This window comes from Synchiropus splendidus, chromosome 4 (assembly GCF_027744825.2).
Source record: "Synchiropus splendidus isolate RoL2022-P1 chromosome 4, RoL_Sspl_1.0, whole genome shotgun sequence".
Lineage (NCBI taxonomy): Eukaryota > Metazoa > Chordata > Actinopteri > Syngnathiformes > Callionymidae > Synchiropus > Synchiropus splendidus.
Window position 1 is genome coordinate 24,311,943 of NC_071337.1, and position 16,286 is coordinate 24,328,228.

General features: G+C 40.4%; 1 protein-coding gene across 7 annotated transcripts in view; it reads right to left on the reverse strand.

The window, feature by feature from the left end:
- grip1 (glutamate receptor interacting protein 1) overlaps window positions 1-16,286 on the reverse strand; it is a 59,556-nt gene that overhangs the window by 24,664 nt on the left and 18,606 nt on the right. For 2 of the 7 annotated variants that reach the window (XM_053861626.1, XM_053861623.1), the window contains exon 1: window positions 14,551-15,234. The exons of 1 other annotated variant lie outside the window; for it this stretch is intronic. In XM_053861626.1, coding sequence (XP_053717601.1) covers window positions 14,551-14,686 — 136 coding nt within the window. In that variant the 5' untranslated portion in view covers window positions 14,687-15,234. Of the gene's footprint in view, window positions 1-4,416; window positions 4,620-14,550; window positions 15,237-16,286 lie in introns of those variants that run through there. 4 more of the 7 variants (XM_053861628.1, XM_053861624.1, XM_053861622.1 and 1 more) reach the window with 3 other exon arrangements.

A 16,286-nucleotide genomic window follows, 5' to 3' on the forward strand; every position in this document is an offset into this window, starting at 1 on the left:
AGGAGGTAGATCCTATCTTAGAATGCATCCAAAAAGGTTTTCAGAGGAAAAGTGACAGCTGGATGTGCTACTGTGGCCAGGTCAGTGGGTACATAAGGCTGTTCTTCTAACCAAGAAGTAGGTGAAGCAAGTTTAAAGAATGAGGCACCAGTGACAATCATAGGCATTTTGCTGCTTTGCAGGATTATGAGGTTTGCCACAAATGAAATGAATTTGCCACAAGTGGGTTTTGAAAAGGACTGCAAATGCCCAGGGTTTTCAAACATAAACAAACACCAAGTGATGATACCAACGCTATCCAAGAGAGAACCTCTCAAAATGTCAATACTCGCTGATAAAAGGCTAACTTCCACTGTTTACTCAAGCGCATTATATGTTTTGTACTGCTGACCCCCCTTAAGAGAGTTTTACATTACATTTACATTACCGTTCCATGTTGCCGCTGTCTCTGGTCATTCACAACACTTCATCCTCACAACAGCCGGAGTGGTCACTTTTGTGACTTGGTCCTAATAAAATTAAGTCCTTTGTTTTTGCACAAATGTTCTGTTATTTAATGCTACACTGGTTACCACGACTGCTTTGGAAAAATACTGGTTTGCGATTGTTGGTGGAAGACTCGGAAGTAGCACAGATGTGCCTCCCGTTCTTGAAATGTGGAATTCAAATATTTGTGGTCCTCCATGTTTCATTCTCAAACTTGCCAGATCCAGTGTAGCAACAATATCCAGCAGGTCCTGAGTTTAGATTAGCGTGACTATGGAGCGTCTATCCCAGTTCACGCATAAACAAAAGTAAGATTTCAAGCTAATGGGAATACTAGGAATTGATGGTTGTAGTAAATATTCATTAAAAAAGGATACGCTTGTGAAAGGGAAACAATTAAAACAATTAAAAAACAATCAATTTCAGGATCTACTTGGACAAGGGTTATTTGCACTTGCTTAAGCTTACTGGTTGATTACTGAGTTAAGATTGAAGTTGTGATCTGATAACTAGAATAACTGATTTTATATTTACATTACAAATTACAGTGCAATGCTCAAAGATTTACAATCACAATAAAATATCCCTGTTTTACTAGCTTTAGCATTAGCTTGCAGACACAAAAACTTCCATGTTTTTCAAAAATTTCAATGCAGAACTGAATTATTCATTTAGCCTCAAGAATACTATTTTGTAATTTAAAAACATGAGACTGAATGAATATTTTTCACCAATATTTTTAAAAAAATGAGTCTCCATTTATACTTTTGAGGATGAAATTTCTGACTTTGCGACGACTGTGTAAAAAAAAGGTAACCACACAACAGTGCACACAAATTGGGATTAACATGATCTTAAAGAAACTCAACGCTACACACGCAGTACATTTCAGATACATCACCTTCATATTAAAAACATACAGTCTATGAGAACATATAATAAAAGACAAATGCCTAGCTGTAATTTCACTGTCTTCTTGCCACAAATGCAGTTGAAGGAGAGACATAAATCCACCAACACCCTCTGTCAGGAGCCTTAATTGGTGTCTATGCCTGTGTAAATCTTCAGTTCCTTTTTCAGCTGCTTTCATGTGTCATTAGACTTCGGTGTTGTTAAAGCTCCTTTTTTTATCTCTGCAGTCTTAGCATATAATCTGGGTGGAGGTATTATCTATCCAAAAATAGTCATCCAAACGGGGCACAGAAGTTCTCCATGTTTAAAATGTATCGGCTCGGGAAATGTTAAAACTACAATGACTTCCTCCCAATGTCGAGCATATTTTTTCAGCGTTGAGGAGCTGAGATAATTCAGAATTCTAAAAATAGACTTATTAACACACTTCTAAAATGCGGCATTCATAAGCCGAGGTGATGCAGACGGGCCAAGTAAGGCCAAATTCATCACATTTTGACATGATACTTGACATGACTACACACTAGATATGCCAAGGCTTAATCATCAATGTACTAACTCCTCAATTACACAAATGACACCATCAAAAGAAAAGGCTGTATCTAGTTTGGAGCTGAGTCAAACAGAGGCAAGGCTTTGGGGCAGACCCCGGGGCAAACTGGAGTAGTGTTTCTGACCAGGGCTTCTCTGTTTTCCTCAACAAAAGGTTTGAGAGGGAAAGTGAATGGCTAGACGATTCCACCCACCTGATCCCTGCCATTCCAAGAAATTCTCTGACAGCAAAACTTGTTTGAAAGAAACTCAAAAATTCAATGTTTTCAGTTTGGTACGCCGCGGCTGTATCAGCATGTCACACCAGTCGTTGAACAATGTCTCTTGAGAGTGAGGAAAACCAAGCAGAGAAAACAGGGCGATGACTGAATGGATTTAAAAATGACAGACAAAAATAAATTATGCTGGTATTCTTTACAGTCAATGATGCAAATACGTACACAAAACATCTGACTTACACGTTTTATTGGTTTAAACACACAAACTATTTTTACTGTGGCTGTGTGCCAATCTTTTAGCAGAGATTACATCAGACATTCTCCCTTATCCTGTTTACCAGCAATTTACTTTCAACATTTCCTCTATTTGTGGAATGAATTTATGAGATACTACTGTCCATATTGCTGTGAATTCAGCAGATGCAGTGATCTGCAGACTGGATTCTAATTGACTGTACTAATCTCAGACACTGGCACAGCTTGGGAGAAAAAAAAATCCCAAACTGTTTGCACAATGTCCATCATGCTCCCCCCAAAATAATACCCCAGTTAGACAGTTGACAGGAGGCTTTGAGTTTTAAACAGAAGTATCCGGATTAAAAATGACATATTTCCATAACGATGATGAAGGAGGCAACAATCTGACAATTGTGAGTCACAGTCAGTAAAATTGCAGGCTTTTGGCAACCAACATTCAATCCACTTTCAATTAATTATCTCACACAAACCGACATAGTAAAAACATACAATTTGTCCGCCTGCTACGATTTACTTCACCTTGATCCAAGATTATTTTTTTTATTTGTATCATTGCCTTTCATTTATTTTATCTCTATATATGACACAACAAACAGCAAGTGGCAGTAGCATTCCACTACACTCAGTAAGAAGGAAATAGAGGATCTTGAATACTTAAAAAGCATAAAAAAATGAAACAACAAAAACAAATGTAATTACCTGTTCCTTGTCCTATTATTATTTCTAGCTTTCTTGAATTTTATTGAGATCCATTCACAGACAATACTAACACTAGACTGTCACAAACCCTCCATCAATTGTGCTCTTTGCAGTGCACAGAGAAAATACACTGAAGTGTGATTCTTCAAAATAAAGAATATATATTGTGCATATAAAGTATATTAAAATACCAGCTATTGACAACCTTCTCAGAAAATGAAGATTGTAAATGTTTCGTGGTAAATAAATGACTTTAAGAAGCTCATCATTAAACATCCTCTGCATTAAAGGTGCAGTTTGCAGCGCCTTGCAAAGCCACATAGTTTGATACTTATCAATTGTCAAAGTGAAACTCAAGTTAATAATTTTCAAGATACTGCACAAAGCTTCCTTCACTGGCCTAGTGAGTGATGAGATGTCAGTGCTCTGAGAAATTCTTGTCAGTTGTCGGTGTGAATGTTGTCTGAATAATAACATTTCAGTGGCTTAATAGTTTGCGACGACAATTCGATTTGTGCAGTCTCAGTATTGTTTCAAATAATTTTGTCATCCTACCGTCTAGATTCTCTGTCACTTAAGATGCTTAACATTTTCTCAAGACGTCCTTGTCTTAATTATTTAGTGACTCTTAAAGCAATTACGTAAAATGATCTGTGAATAGCGTTGCATTTCTTTTACTTCTGTACTTTAATGTTTAATGTTAATTTTTGTCTGAATTTCGTTATATCAAGCATAAAAATGTTATCACTGTTTATTCACCACTCGTGTATGCGTAGAACATAACAATTAAGAAGTGTCTTTCACTTCATTTTCCCTCATTAATAAAGTTGACCTGTAGACGTTAAACTCCAGTAAACTGTAAAATAACGGAGCTCAACTTTTATATTAGGCCTGCTGCTCCTTCTGCTCTTACTGGCGTACTGAGGACAAAATTATCATCAAGTACATCTTAACCAAGATAAAAGATCAAATCTAAAAAAGGACACTCGAACGAGTCCCCTGTCAACACACAGCATGAATATTACATTCAGGGAAATAAAGATGCCATCTCTCTCACTGGTGCTCACACTCACGCTGAGGGTCTGGCATCCTGCGAGACCTGCAGTCATGGACTGAATGAATCCAGATTACGCCGCACATGTTCTCACACACACACAGACACACATCTGAATTTTGTCATAAACAACTTGCTCGCCGTCTTTTCAATGTCAGCAATTCCCACTAATGACACTGACCAACGTGCAGGCACCAAGCGTGCATCCTCCATCACTCTCTCCTGCTTCCACTCTACCTTTGTTCACCCTGCGTAGGATCTGGCAGCGGCATTTAAACGACACGGCGATCATGGTGAAGCCGAGCTGAGCGCCGTCTCCCCCTGCAGCGCCATGCAGATGCAACCTCCACAAGCTACCCCTTCCTCGTCCTCCTCCTCCTCCTCCTCTCTGAACGACTGACGAACCTCCTCGTCAAAGAGACACCGTCACACAGACACCCGGTGATGCTCGAATGATGAGGGAGGGAGGGAGGGAAGGAAGGAGTGCGGGGGGTGGGGTGGGGGGTGCTGCAGATGTTAGGCACCGCCATAAAATGAAGCAGGGAAGAGAGGGAGTCTGCGCAGAGGGTAGAATGAAGGAGAGCAGTGGGAGGAGGGGGGAGAAGGAGGGAGGAGGAGGATGAGAGGCTGCTTGTAATATGATCCCAGCAGCTGGATGGATGAATGTGAACAGAAGGATGAGGGAAACAGTTAAAATAAATGGAAGGTTAATGTCTGGAGATCAAAAGACGCCGATGGAAGGAGGATAAGAGAGGGGGGAAAAAAGCAATGCAATCCAAGATTGACAAGGTACTTCAGTGAACAAATGATGAATGAAACGAACCCACTGGTGTGTATGGAGGAATCATATGTGTTAAACAGTTTGATACAGAATTTAATGGACCATCCATCGCCTATATAGTGCTAGCTATTGTTCCTAAATGTACCAATAGAAAGCACCTGTGATTCAATGGACTTAAAATGAAGCCGAGTTCCACTCTTACAACATCTCCTGGGGTTTTTCCAGAAATATTTTTCAAAAAGCAATACAACAATCTCTTTTTTTTTACACACACACACACACACACACACACACACACACACACACACACACACACACACACACACACACACACACACACACATACATATATATATATATATATATGAAAAAACTGGTAAAGGGCCTCCTTAAAGCCAGCAAGTGTCAACTTGCGTCCGTGAGTAAAGAATCTAGCTGTTTGACAAAGCAACAGACATCCATCATTTCAACAGACTGAAGTTTCTGAATGAATTTTATTCCGATTAAATAGGTAGACCTGGAGTGGAACAAATCCCAGCTAGACAGCTTGGAGCCTGGAAGTTGTGACAATGTGGTGACAATGAGGCAGTGTGAACCTCAGAACCAGGAGAACACTCCAAACATGGATCAAATGAAGCCAGACTTGGTCCTTGTCCACACATGAATCTCTTCCTGTCAGTCTGTTTTCCCTGCTGTTGTTCATAAGTATAAACAGGCGTTTCAGGAAAATCCTTGAGCAAAAAAAATCACACAAAACAAAGTACACTTGCTAGGCCTACATGTAATGCCCGGTAATGCACAAAGAAACGGCACGGCATGTGTGTATGAAAGCTTCTGAACTAAAAACAAAGCACAGTAAAACACCAAAGATGATGAGCAAGAAGAAGAAGAGTTTTGTGTTTCCACTAAGATCAGCAGCAGTTACAGAACAATGGCTACTCGTAAGTTCACCATTGATATTGTGATGCCACTACTTTCATGGCACAATAATGATGCTAGAGAGGCTATGACATAAATTGTTTCCAAAAAGCTGTGGTTTGGTTGTATTGACAAAGACGCAGAACCAGAGAAAAAACACTGACATCTTTCTCAAGTAGAGCATCTTTTTGAAATGCACAACACACCTCCTCCACTGCTCCTCCAGGGTGCTGGCCCAATTAGTGTCACTGATGTAGTCTTTTAACGTCCACTACAGTTTGATCCCCTTTCAGTGATCCCTACCAATCATAGTCAGGGATTTTAATCATCACATTGGATGTACTTGATGACTGACTTACTTACTGAGAACACAGCGACTGCACCTCAAACACAGTTTGACTAAATCCTTAACTAATGGCTGCCTTTAAATTGAGATTATAGTTACTTAGGTAAACAGGTGATGGGCTGCTGATCCAGCTTTATTGCAACATTCCATAAAATTACATGAAAGTACAAAGGCAAATGTTGTGTGGACAACATTGATCCTTGGTCGCCACATCACTTGGCTCATGGCCTCTGTAGATGGGAACGGTGAACAACACCAATTGTAGCGATGACATGACCCAGTGGTCCCCTCCTCACCGTGCTGTCCTCACCAGACTCTAGGGTCCCTCAAATCCTTTCACATTTGTCCTGCCTTTCCAACAAATTAACGTTGAGTCCAAAGTGCATCCCCAGAGCCGTGATAACCAGGTGGTTTCCATATCAGTAGTGGCTGATCAGAGTGTTTGCTTTGGTCCGTTTTTGTGTGGAGGTGTGGCCTCACCCAGCAGGTAATCATGTGTTCTCGGAGTACTCACATGTAGGTCAGTGTTTCACTGGCAGATTATTCTGGATTAGTGTCAGTGGATGTGTGCTGATGGTATTAACAGTGATATTATGACCATACGCCCGTACTGCATGCATCTCTGTGTCTGCCCCTCACTGGAACTAACATGGAATCATGTGATTTGTGCTCCACAACAGTCTGTCCTACAAGGTGATCTGGTCTGCCCCCTATTGGGTAAACTAGTTGTCAGCTCCAATCTTGGTCTGTATGGACCCCTGCTGGACACTCGTGGCTAGTACACAGTGATGATGCGATCATACTGTACTAAAATCATTGAAACTCAAGTTACAAATTGCTTATTGTGTTAGATTTAGCAAGCAGTAAATGACATATCTGTGTGCGTTATTTACATGGCTGGAATGAAACTCGACAACTCTTCCTCCCTCATATTTGACAACAGAGGTGTTACCTCCTCTCTAATGCAGAGAGAACGGTTGTCTCTGACAGTTTTGATGATTGATTTCACAAAGCTCCTCCTTTTGTGCTCTGTAAATCTCTCTTCATGGGTTGTCTCACTGGAATACTAAAAATGTTTTCAGATCATATCTTGTAACTTCCAGTCTCACAAATGTCTGCAATGTGAATCAGTGGTGTCGACATGATATGTCAGAGCAAGTTAGCAAACCTGCTTCTTCATGAGTCAGACGCCCCTATGACAATGATGACCTGAGAACTGGCAACCTAAAGATGCGTTGGATCAAATTTCTGACTTTAAAGACAGATGGAGCATGTTTTTGAATATCTTACCTGTCAATTTTAACATGCATGTGCGCCGACAAAGGTGTCTCCGCCCACAGGGTGCTCAGAGGTACTTAAAAATCTGGGCATGAGTTGACAAGACTTTCTCACACTACAAGAGAAAGTTTTCATTCCTCATGAGTCTCAGCGAACATGTGGACTGGGCCGATCACTGATATCAAGGATGTGGAATTTAAAACGGCTTTCAACACACACACACACACACACAGCTGCAGCTGTTACCATGGAAACATGCTGATGAATAATTGAGGGGAGCGAGCGACCCTCCACCACAAAGAGTGATTCTCAGAGGCGGAGGAAGTGCGCGCACAAAGGTTTCTGCCTGTATCCCAGAGAGGACATGATTTTCACGTTTAACATCCCACGACCCGGGAGCATGACCCCCGAAACCACACCCAAACCCACCTGCTCTTCATGCATTAGCATGCATAACAAGAGCTGCTAGCGCAGTCTTCCAGAAATAAAATCCACCGGTGATGGGCTGTTAACAACCGTCTCCAGACGTTAAACATGTGGGTTTGAGTCATCATGATACGTCCGCACACAAGCACTTGGGCGCGCACACACACACGAAATGACTGAGTGCTAATACTGCAGGCACTGGCGGAGGAGAAAGTGCAAACCTTTAATTAGTGCTAACGTTCACAGTCAGACTGATGAGTCAACAGATGGAGGAAATATCAGCTGCCTCGTGGAAGAGACGGCAACACACATTCACTCAGTATCCTCAAGTCAGCCAGGACTCAGGTGGGCTTTGAACTTGAATTGGCCTCATCTGTTCTTTCAGCTCAGTGTGAGCAGCAAATTAAACCTGGACATGGGTGGTGTGGTCTGGTCCATCCCAGTGATCCCATGGCCTATAACATGTTTACGACGGACTCAGGTGGCACTTGCTCAATTAGCCCACTAAAAGTATCCGAGTGGTCTTTTATTGCTCTTGGGCAAACTCAATTTGGATTTTGGTTTTGGCCATGTGTAAGCTCTCAGATGACATGCAGGACCTCAGCAACTGGTGAGGTATTTCATTTCAGTGGGAGTTGTTGGGTTGTCTGGTGTTTAGAAGGACTAATAAAGCAATGCATAGGAAGACATGGGCAAATCATGAGCAAAATGCAAAACATGTTTTACTGCATGTGAATAGCATGCAGTGAATATAATTTTATACATTACATTTTTGGGGGGCAAGAAGAAACAGTACAAGAAATTACAGGGTGGATTGCATGTACAAAAAGATCTATTTGCTGAGCAAAAGAAACAAGCAAACAGATTTCTTAAGATGCCAAAAAATAACATCTGTGATATCTAGTCATTGCATATTGACGTTGCACCATCATAATTGCATCTATATCGAGATATAAACATTCTAACTTTATTGTAATATTGCTCAGAGGCCAACGTCACTTGACAGCTGAAACCAGCTATTGGCAGACTACATCAGTTCGTATTGTAAAGATATTACTTCTCAAACAAATACTTGGCTTTCGCTAAACCATCAGTAATATTGGAACAATATCAAGATATCTGTTACGACCAGTGAGATTTTAGATTATGTCCAATTCTGTGTATGTGGAACACTGAACTGTCAGGATTGTGCAGGCAGTAAGGAGTTCTTAGACGTCTTCTTCCACTTGTGTTTGCTCCAAACTTGCCCTGCTGCAAACATCGACACCCTTAATCTATGATTACTCTAAAAACGTCTTCCCTTTGCCCCTGTTTTTTAACCGTACATTTGATCTTAGCAAGTCTCCTGTTGTCCACCCTCGCAGGCAAATCTCTCAATAACATGCGTTTTTTAGAGCAAAAGGGAATCTTTATCAGGAAATGTACCTATAGGTACAGTATCTTTGGCTCAAACTGACCTCAACCTTGTTTATCACATTAAAGCAATTCACACGCATAACCTTCCAAAACAACACTCACTTACGGAGTTAAATTCAATTCACACGGTTTAATAAAAGCTGCTGCAGCCACAGCTTGATTTGCTATTGAGGAGTGGAATAAGGCGATGATGGAAATAAGGTAGTAAAAACACAGATAAAAAACTCCTCTACACTCTGAAGGCATTTTATATGTTATGTACACGTTTGATCTGGACAAAATAAAATTTTTGAAGCTCCTCTAGTCTATGGTCACAGACATGGAACTTCATGTACTGTTTAATGCGGATGATATAATACACGTAATAGAGGAGGTCCAAGTAGTCAAGGTATAATGAAAGTTCACTGCATCTGACCTGTAATTTTAGTTTTCATGCACAAGCAATCGCAAACAGAAAGGGGTGAAAGAAGCTCATTCTTGTGTAGCCAGTTGACCGGCTTTTTTCAGCAAGGATCTTTGGAGGTATGCAGAGTGGTCTCCGTATAATATTTGTTCTTCGGAAAGGACGGAAATGGCTAAGGAATATAGGGAGTAATGTCCTCATGGCATTGCAACCTGGTGCGACACACATTATCCCATTATAGTCAGCCAATGTGTTAATCCTCACCCTTGTTGCCCACGCCAGTAGGATGGTGCTAACACATTTTGCAAAAAGAAGAAAGCAAAAAAGACAGTCGGTTACTCAATTTATGATTTCTCAAAGCTTCAGCTCTCATATGTTATCACACTTTTTCTTTCAATGACTGAAAGAGAAATATATATATATATATATATATATATATATATATATATATATATATATATATATATACATACATACATATATATATATTGTTTCTGCAATTTCCGAAGTGAGCTTTTCAACTCCAGGATTATTTTGAGTCAGAGAAAACCTCGAGGTTTTCCCTTGTGGCACATGGCGGCAATTGTAGTTAAATTATGAAAACTAATTAAACATCTTTTTTGAATAATGAGGGGAAAGGGCTCTGGAGCTCAAGGGGCCTCCAGATTAATTAATGTGAAGCGCTGCAGATTGTGGCAGAATGTGTGTTACCATTGACTTCATCAATTAGATGTTTTTGCCAGGTTTGCTTGCCAGATTAGACAAAAACCATCCAGTCATTTTCGATTCAATGGGTCAATGGAGGCGGACGTTTAAACCCAGATGCATTAGAAGAGCAGCAGTGAGGAACAACGCCTCCACTGAAACCGTCATTCTTGGATCAATTCACAGCTCAAAGAGACGGCAGTCTGGCTCACTCATACACGGTGAAGGTTTTGGAAAAAAAAAAAAAACGTGGGCGTGGCATCTGCTTGATGACTAGACTTGTCAGATTGTAGCCAAATGCTCCGAAAATAAAGCTGTTTTTTTCCTCAGAACATCTTGTGTTTTTATTGATTTTTTTAATATGACCATTATCAGACGACGTCTGACCCGTCACAGATTATTTGTCAATTTGACAATAATAAAAAAAAACACACACACAGAAAATTATTTCTATGATCACATTTTAAGAGGGTTGACTAGGTGAGTTTTTCATTAGTGAACATGAAGTAAATGAAACTAGAAAACTAATCAGAAAAGAAAAATGTCCATTAAACAAAACACAATATTCAAGAAAGGCACAAGATACAAACAAAAATAACCGTTTAAATGCGTTATGGTAGTCAAGAGGTCGATAGTCTCTTCACACACTGAGTCACCTATTTTTCATGCTTCTGCCTCAGTGGTTGCTAAATTCACCAAAAACTGCAGCTGTTTCTGACCCAACATCTGTCCCAATAGGAAATGCCATTCACTGACACTCAATATTTCAAGGATATAAGTCAATCTAACGCTTCTTTCTTTTGAATCAAATGAAGACTTTCATTCATTTGATGTCCAGTGAATCAATGTTAGCTTGATGCAAATTTTCACAAGACACAAAACAAATAAGCAATTTAAAACGAAAAATGTATTTGTGTATTATATTATATAGATGTGTGTATTTACATAAACATTGCCTATTTAGAAAACTCTATTCTTTACTGCAGAGTTTTCTTTTCATCACAGAGAAATTGAGGTTATTTAGGACTTAAAATACTTAACCTAATTTATTACTTGGACCACATCCACACCGTACAGTATCGAGTCTTGAAAATTCTAAAATGATTGCTGACAATTCCTTCCAATTTTTTTTTTAAATAGGTTAGGTTAATTTAGGCTAAAAGGCTTTTGTGTGAGTGTGTGTGTGGGTGTGTTTAGCACAGCGTGTGATCCTATACGAAGGCAATTTGATGTTGGTTGACTGGCTAACCCATGAACACACTCACGTGACGCACACAAGCACACAAAATGAGCTGGTTGCTGGAAGGGATGTTTCTTGACAGCGTTTAGCCACAGAAACAATTTGGAGTGACTTGTAATTTAAACATTAACACATGCTATAGTTGATAAGGACTGACCTAAATTCATGTAGGAGGGGTGCTGCACCTGCATCAAAAGAAATGGATTGTTGTTCATCCTTACTGAAGAGACATTTTCGTTTGCTTATGGCTCCATATGCTCCCAGTAGGAGAGAGAAGGGAAGAGCTCGTAGACTTTTCTCCGGGGTGAGCTACAGTTATTTAATATGTTTCAGTTCACAAGAGATTTGAGCGTAGCAGCGAATAAAGCACACAGCGAGGAATCAGGGTCAGTCTGGTTTCAAGGCAGGATGAGGAAATACAGTCACAATAGCAATTTTTGAGCAACTGTTGTGACTGTGACATCATCTGTCTCATTAAAGGATCCCATGCTTTATACACGTGTTAGCAAGATGAAATGCTACCTTATGTTAACATATATGGAAATGTGAAAGAACAGGGTTAATCTATTAAGATTTAAAAATAAGCCAAGTTCAGTACAATTTGTTTGGTGAGTGACGTCAGGAGAAAGGACAGGACCATGATGCACCACAGACTTAAACCATGGAGAACTATTGTCTGGAAAAGTATGTTTTTGGCTGCTTCAATTTGTATGTGACATTTGATCACTGAGGAAAAAAATGCAGCATAGAGCACCTTTAAAGGTTTCCCAACATATCTTTTTGGTCGTAGGCTGACTGACTGTCGGAGAATTTCCAACACATGACAAAACAGGAAGCTCATCAGAACAAACAAGACGGATGTACAAGACACAACATGCCAAGGGGCGCTAGGGCTCAAAGCCGCTCTGTGGTTTGGATGACAAACAGAGCAAGAGCTTTGCATTCCCTCCATTAATGATCCCTGTGACTCCCTCCAGGATCACCTCAGTTGTTTGAGTCCATTTACAAAGGAATTCCCGCACACAGAGCACTGACTTACCACACACTTTCTTCTGGTTAGTGTGTAAGTAATGGCCAGCAAATCCAAAGTCACCCTGACCAGCACTCAATGTAGCCATATATTTTTCAACATTTACAACATTTCGCAATAATTAAAAAAGTACGACTTTCATATTACATACGGATGGTATTTGCGACAACAAATTATAGGTTAAGCATCACCCAAAAGAGGTTCACTCTTGAAGGTGACGTAACAAGAGGTCTCAATTTTGATCTCTAATTGGCCTAAAATCGATGTCCCTTATAGGTTTTGCCAAAGACAAGAAACAAAAATTGCATCTCAATTGCACCAGCCAAATGTTGGCAGCATCAGATCAACACGAGGGGTATGGCAGAGAGAAGTGCTTCAACCTCATTATCTCAAAAGAGGTCGAATGTTTGATATACAGTATTTCCACACTCTTAGATACAGCAGTGTGTGGCGTGATTTGATGAAAATGAAAGTGACTGTAAAACACCCTAGATTTCAAGGAGGCAATTATTGTTTTTGGCACAGCTCTTCAGTTTTTATTTATTGATCATGACCCAGAGTTCATGGCCCAAGGCAAACTCTGAAAATTGTTCTGGTAATGTGGCCACTTCTGCAGATTTTCAGATAAAGTCTCAGTTACAATATTGCAAAAACAGTCTCAGCTTAAGCTTTGGCTGCAATTTAAATGCAGAGGGTTGTAGCAAACTACGATAAGAAGCAACAATATCGCAACCACCTTGAAGCGTTTTACATAACAGAATGCAAAGTCAATTGATGTTTCTGTATATTTCTGAAGTTCCTGGACCTGTGAGAGCTCCACACAACTGGAATCATTCAATCATCGCAGAAAACATTCTCTTAATGTTCACGTTTGAATGTCAAAACCCACACAGATGTCGAGGATTATTCATCGTTCACGTTTAACATCCAGACAAGCATTTGTTGTGGGTGGCTGAACTGTCACGGAATCTTTTGCGTTTTTTAATGCAGTTTTAAAAACCTATTCCACGGAAAGTTTGAGGCTGTATCTTGTATGACAAACAAGCAAAAATGGTTGACATTAATATTTGGTGTCACGATGATTCATAGAGGCTGAGCAGCTACATCATAATATTCATGATCTTCTGTCTCTTTCTGAATCATGCCTTCAAAAAAAATGAGCATTTTCCATGCAGCGGGCTCTGATTAGGGCGACATTTAAGAAATAATATTGAGCTTTTTACATAATTACACAAAATGGAGGTGATGACGAATACACCCGTAAGTTCAAAAGCATCGCAGCCAAACTAATCTGGGTCAAATGAATCAAATATGGAGCTTACTTACAACTACAAAGAATACATCTTAGCATACTTTTGCCTCATGTGTCCCTGTAGCTGCACATGCTTCTCAATTATACCCCCGAGAGCATGAGATGGTGACATATTCTCTTTGTTGACATGAATATATGGGCTTTTAACTGCGGTTATGAAAGAAGGAGATAACATAGCTTCCTGCAGTGAAGCCCAAGACTTCAACCAACTGTCAAACATGAAGTGAGCAGGACCAAAAGCACAACTTTGAAGACATAATCTCTGTTATTCTGGAGGTTTGTCCAAATTACAGTGAAGTCACAGACATCAACCCCTGCATTACTGTGTTCTCTCCCCACATTCTTTCCCTTCCTTGTTATTACCCACAAACCACCTGGTTCTCGTCACCTGGAAACCACCTGAGTACACAGTCTTGCATTATAAATGAAGGCAGTACGACTCGCGGACGTATAATCCTGTGATAATCTCCAACAATATTCTCACTCTGTCAGCAAATGTTTCTGAATGAAACTCACTCAGTAGGTGTGTGTTGTACTTGCTGGTGTAGTAGTAAACATCTTCATAGCCTTCCTGGTAATCGTCGTCTGCCCGGTATCTCCTCCCTCTCCTCCTCCTGCTCAGCAGGCGCAGCAGGGCCAAGAACCGCTCCATCCTCACCTCCAGGCAGACTCCGGACCGGGCCAAACTGGGCCGGGGCTAAACTGCAGGCTAACGGCTAATAAGTGGGTGTCATTTCCCCACAAGGAAGGCAATGATACCAGGTCTCTTCTAAGCTTGCAACTGCACACACATCCAGACGAACACACACATGTCAGGTCGCAGCGTACACACTCTCACTAACTCACACCCACATTCACACTCTCTTTGTATTCTCGCCTCTATCTGCAGCCTCTCTCTCCTCCTCTGTTCTCAGCTTCCTTTGGCTGTTGGTGCATCTAGAAACGTTCCACCAATCACAGAGCTGGCAGCACACACGCGCTGAACATACACACACCACTCCTCCGTTTTGCTTTGTGTGTCTGTGAGCACTTGAAGAGTCAGCAGAGATGAGTTACCTCCCATTTTCCCTTTGTTCATTTACTTTACCACTTTGTCCTTCTTTCCATACTTAACCTTTTCATTTTTATTTTTCTATCCTTCCTTCTTCATATTCACTTGATCACATCAGGCGGGGGGAGGGGATAGTCTATTCAGGCATGAAATCAGGGTGTATGAATTCCACAGGGGCATGTAACTAAATCCTGACTGGAAAGGAGGTGAGGAGATAAGGTGTGGAAATGAGGAGTGGGTGAGGAAACACGGTCTCCTGTGGTTCAGGTTGGTGTTGATCGCTTCAACATGTATTGGGCTTCTCTATATTATCAATAAACCATGGATTATGGACATGGTTAAACACAACATTATTAAGACTTAGATACATATTTTCAACTATACAAATACCTAGTCAGTAGCAGAGCATTGTACAGAATTGTTTAATTAGAAAAAACACATAACTCTAGAGCTATAATTATAGTTATTGGCATATAGAAGGTGTTCTATCAGCAATAAAGAACACTTGTATAATGAAATGTCCACCTGTTCAAGCACACAGCAGCATTGTTTGCGTTTCCCACCAGAGCTGGAGTGGGAGTAAACAAGTTTCCGCACACGAATAGCTCAGCAGAAACGCATTTGCATTTATTTCCCTGAGACGAACACTAATGTTAGCCTCGCACAAACAATAAATTAACATGAGACAGCTTTCTCAGGGAGTCACGGAATAAAGTTCCTGTTCAATTACCAAAGGGAGAAATTGTGTAACAGAAGCAAAAGTCCGGAAGGAGACAGGAAACATACCAACCGAAAATGCGTCAACTCTGACCTCTAACCTCTGGGCAACGCTGGGATTGACAGCTGGTCTTCAGGGTGTACAGTGACGGTCGGAAGACTGTGTGTGAATGTGTGTACATCTGAACCCTGACCCTTGTCACACACTGACAGCTCAGATTGCTCCAATGACAAAAAAGAAGTGACAGAAGCAGCACGTACAAAACTAACAGTTGTTAAGACCACATTCTTTCAATGAATGTCAAATGTATAATTCACTAGAAAAATACACAAAAAAGATACAGATTTGAGACGAGTCACTCTTTTTGATATATACTGTGATTTCCCCTCCTTCCCAATATTATCTCCCAGCATTTATTTTATCTACATAAATCAAAATCCTTTCCATTGAAAAACCATAGGTTGCAAAAAGCTTGATCAGCAT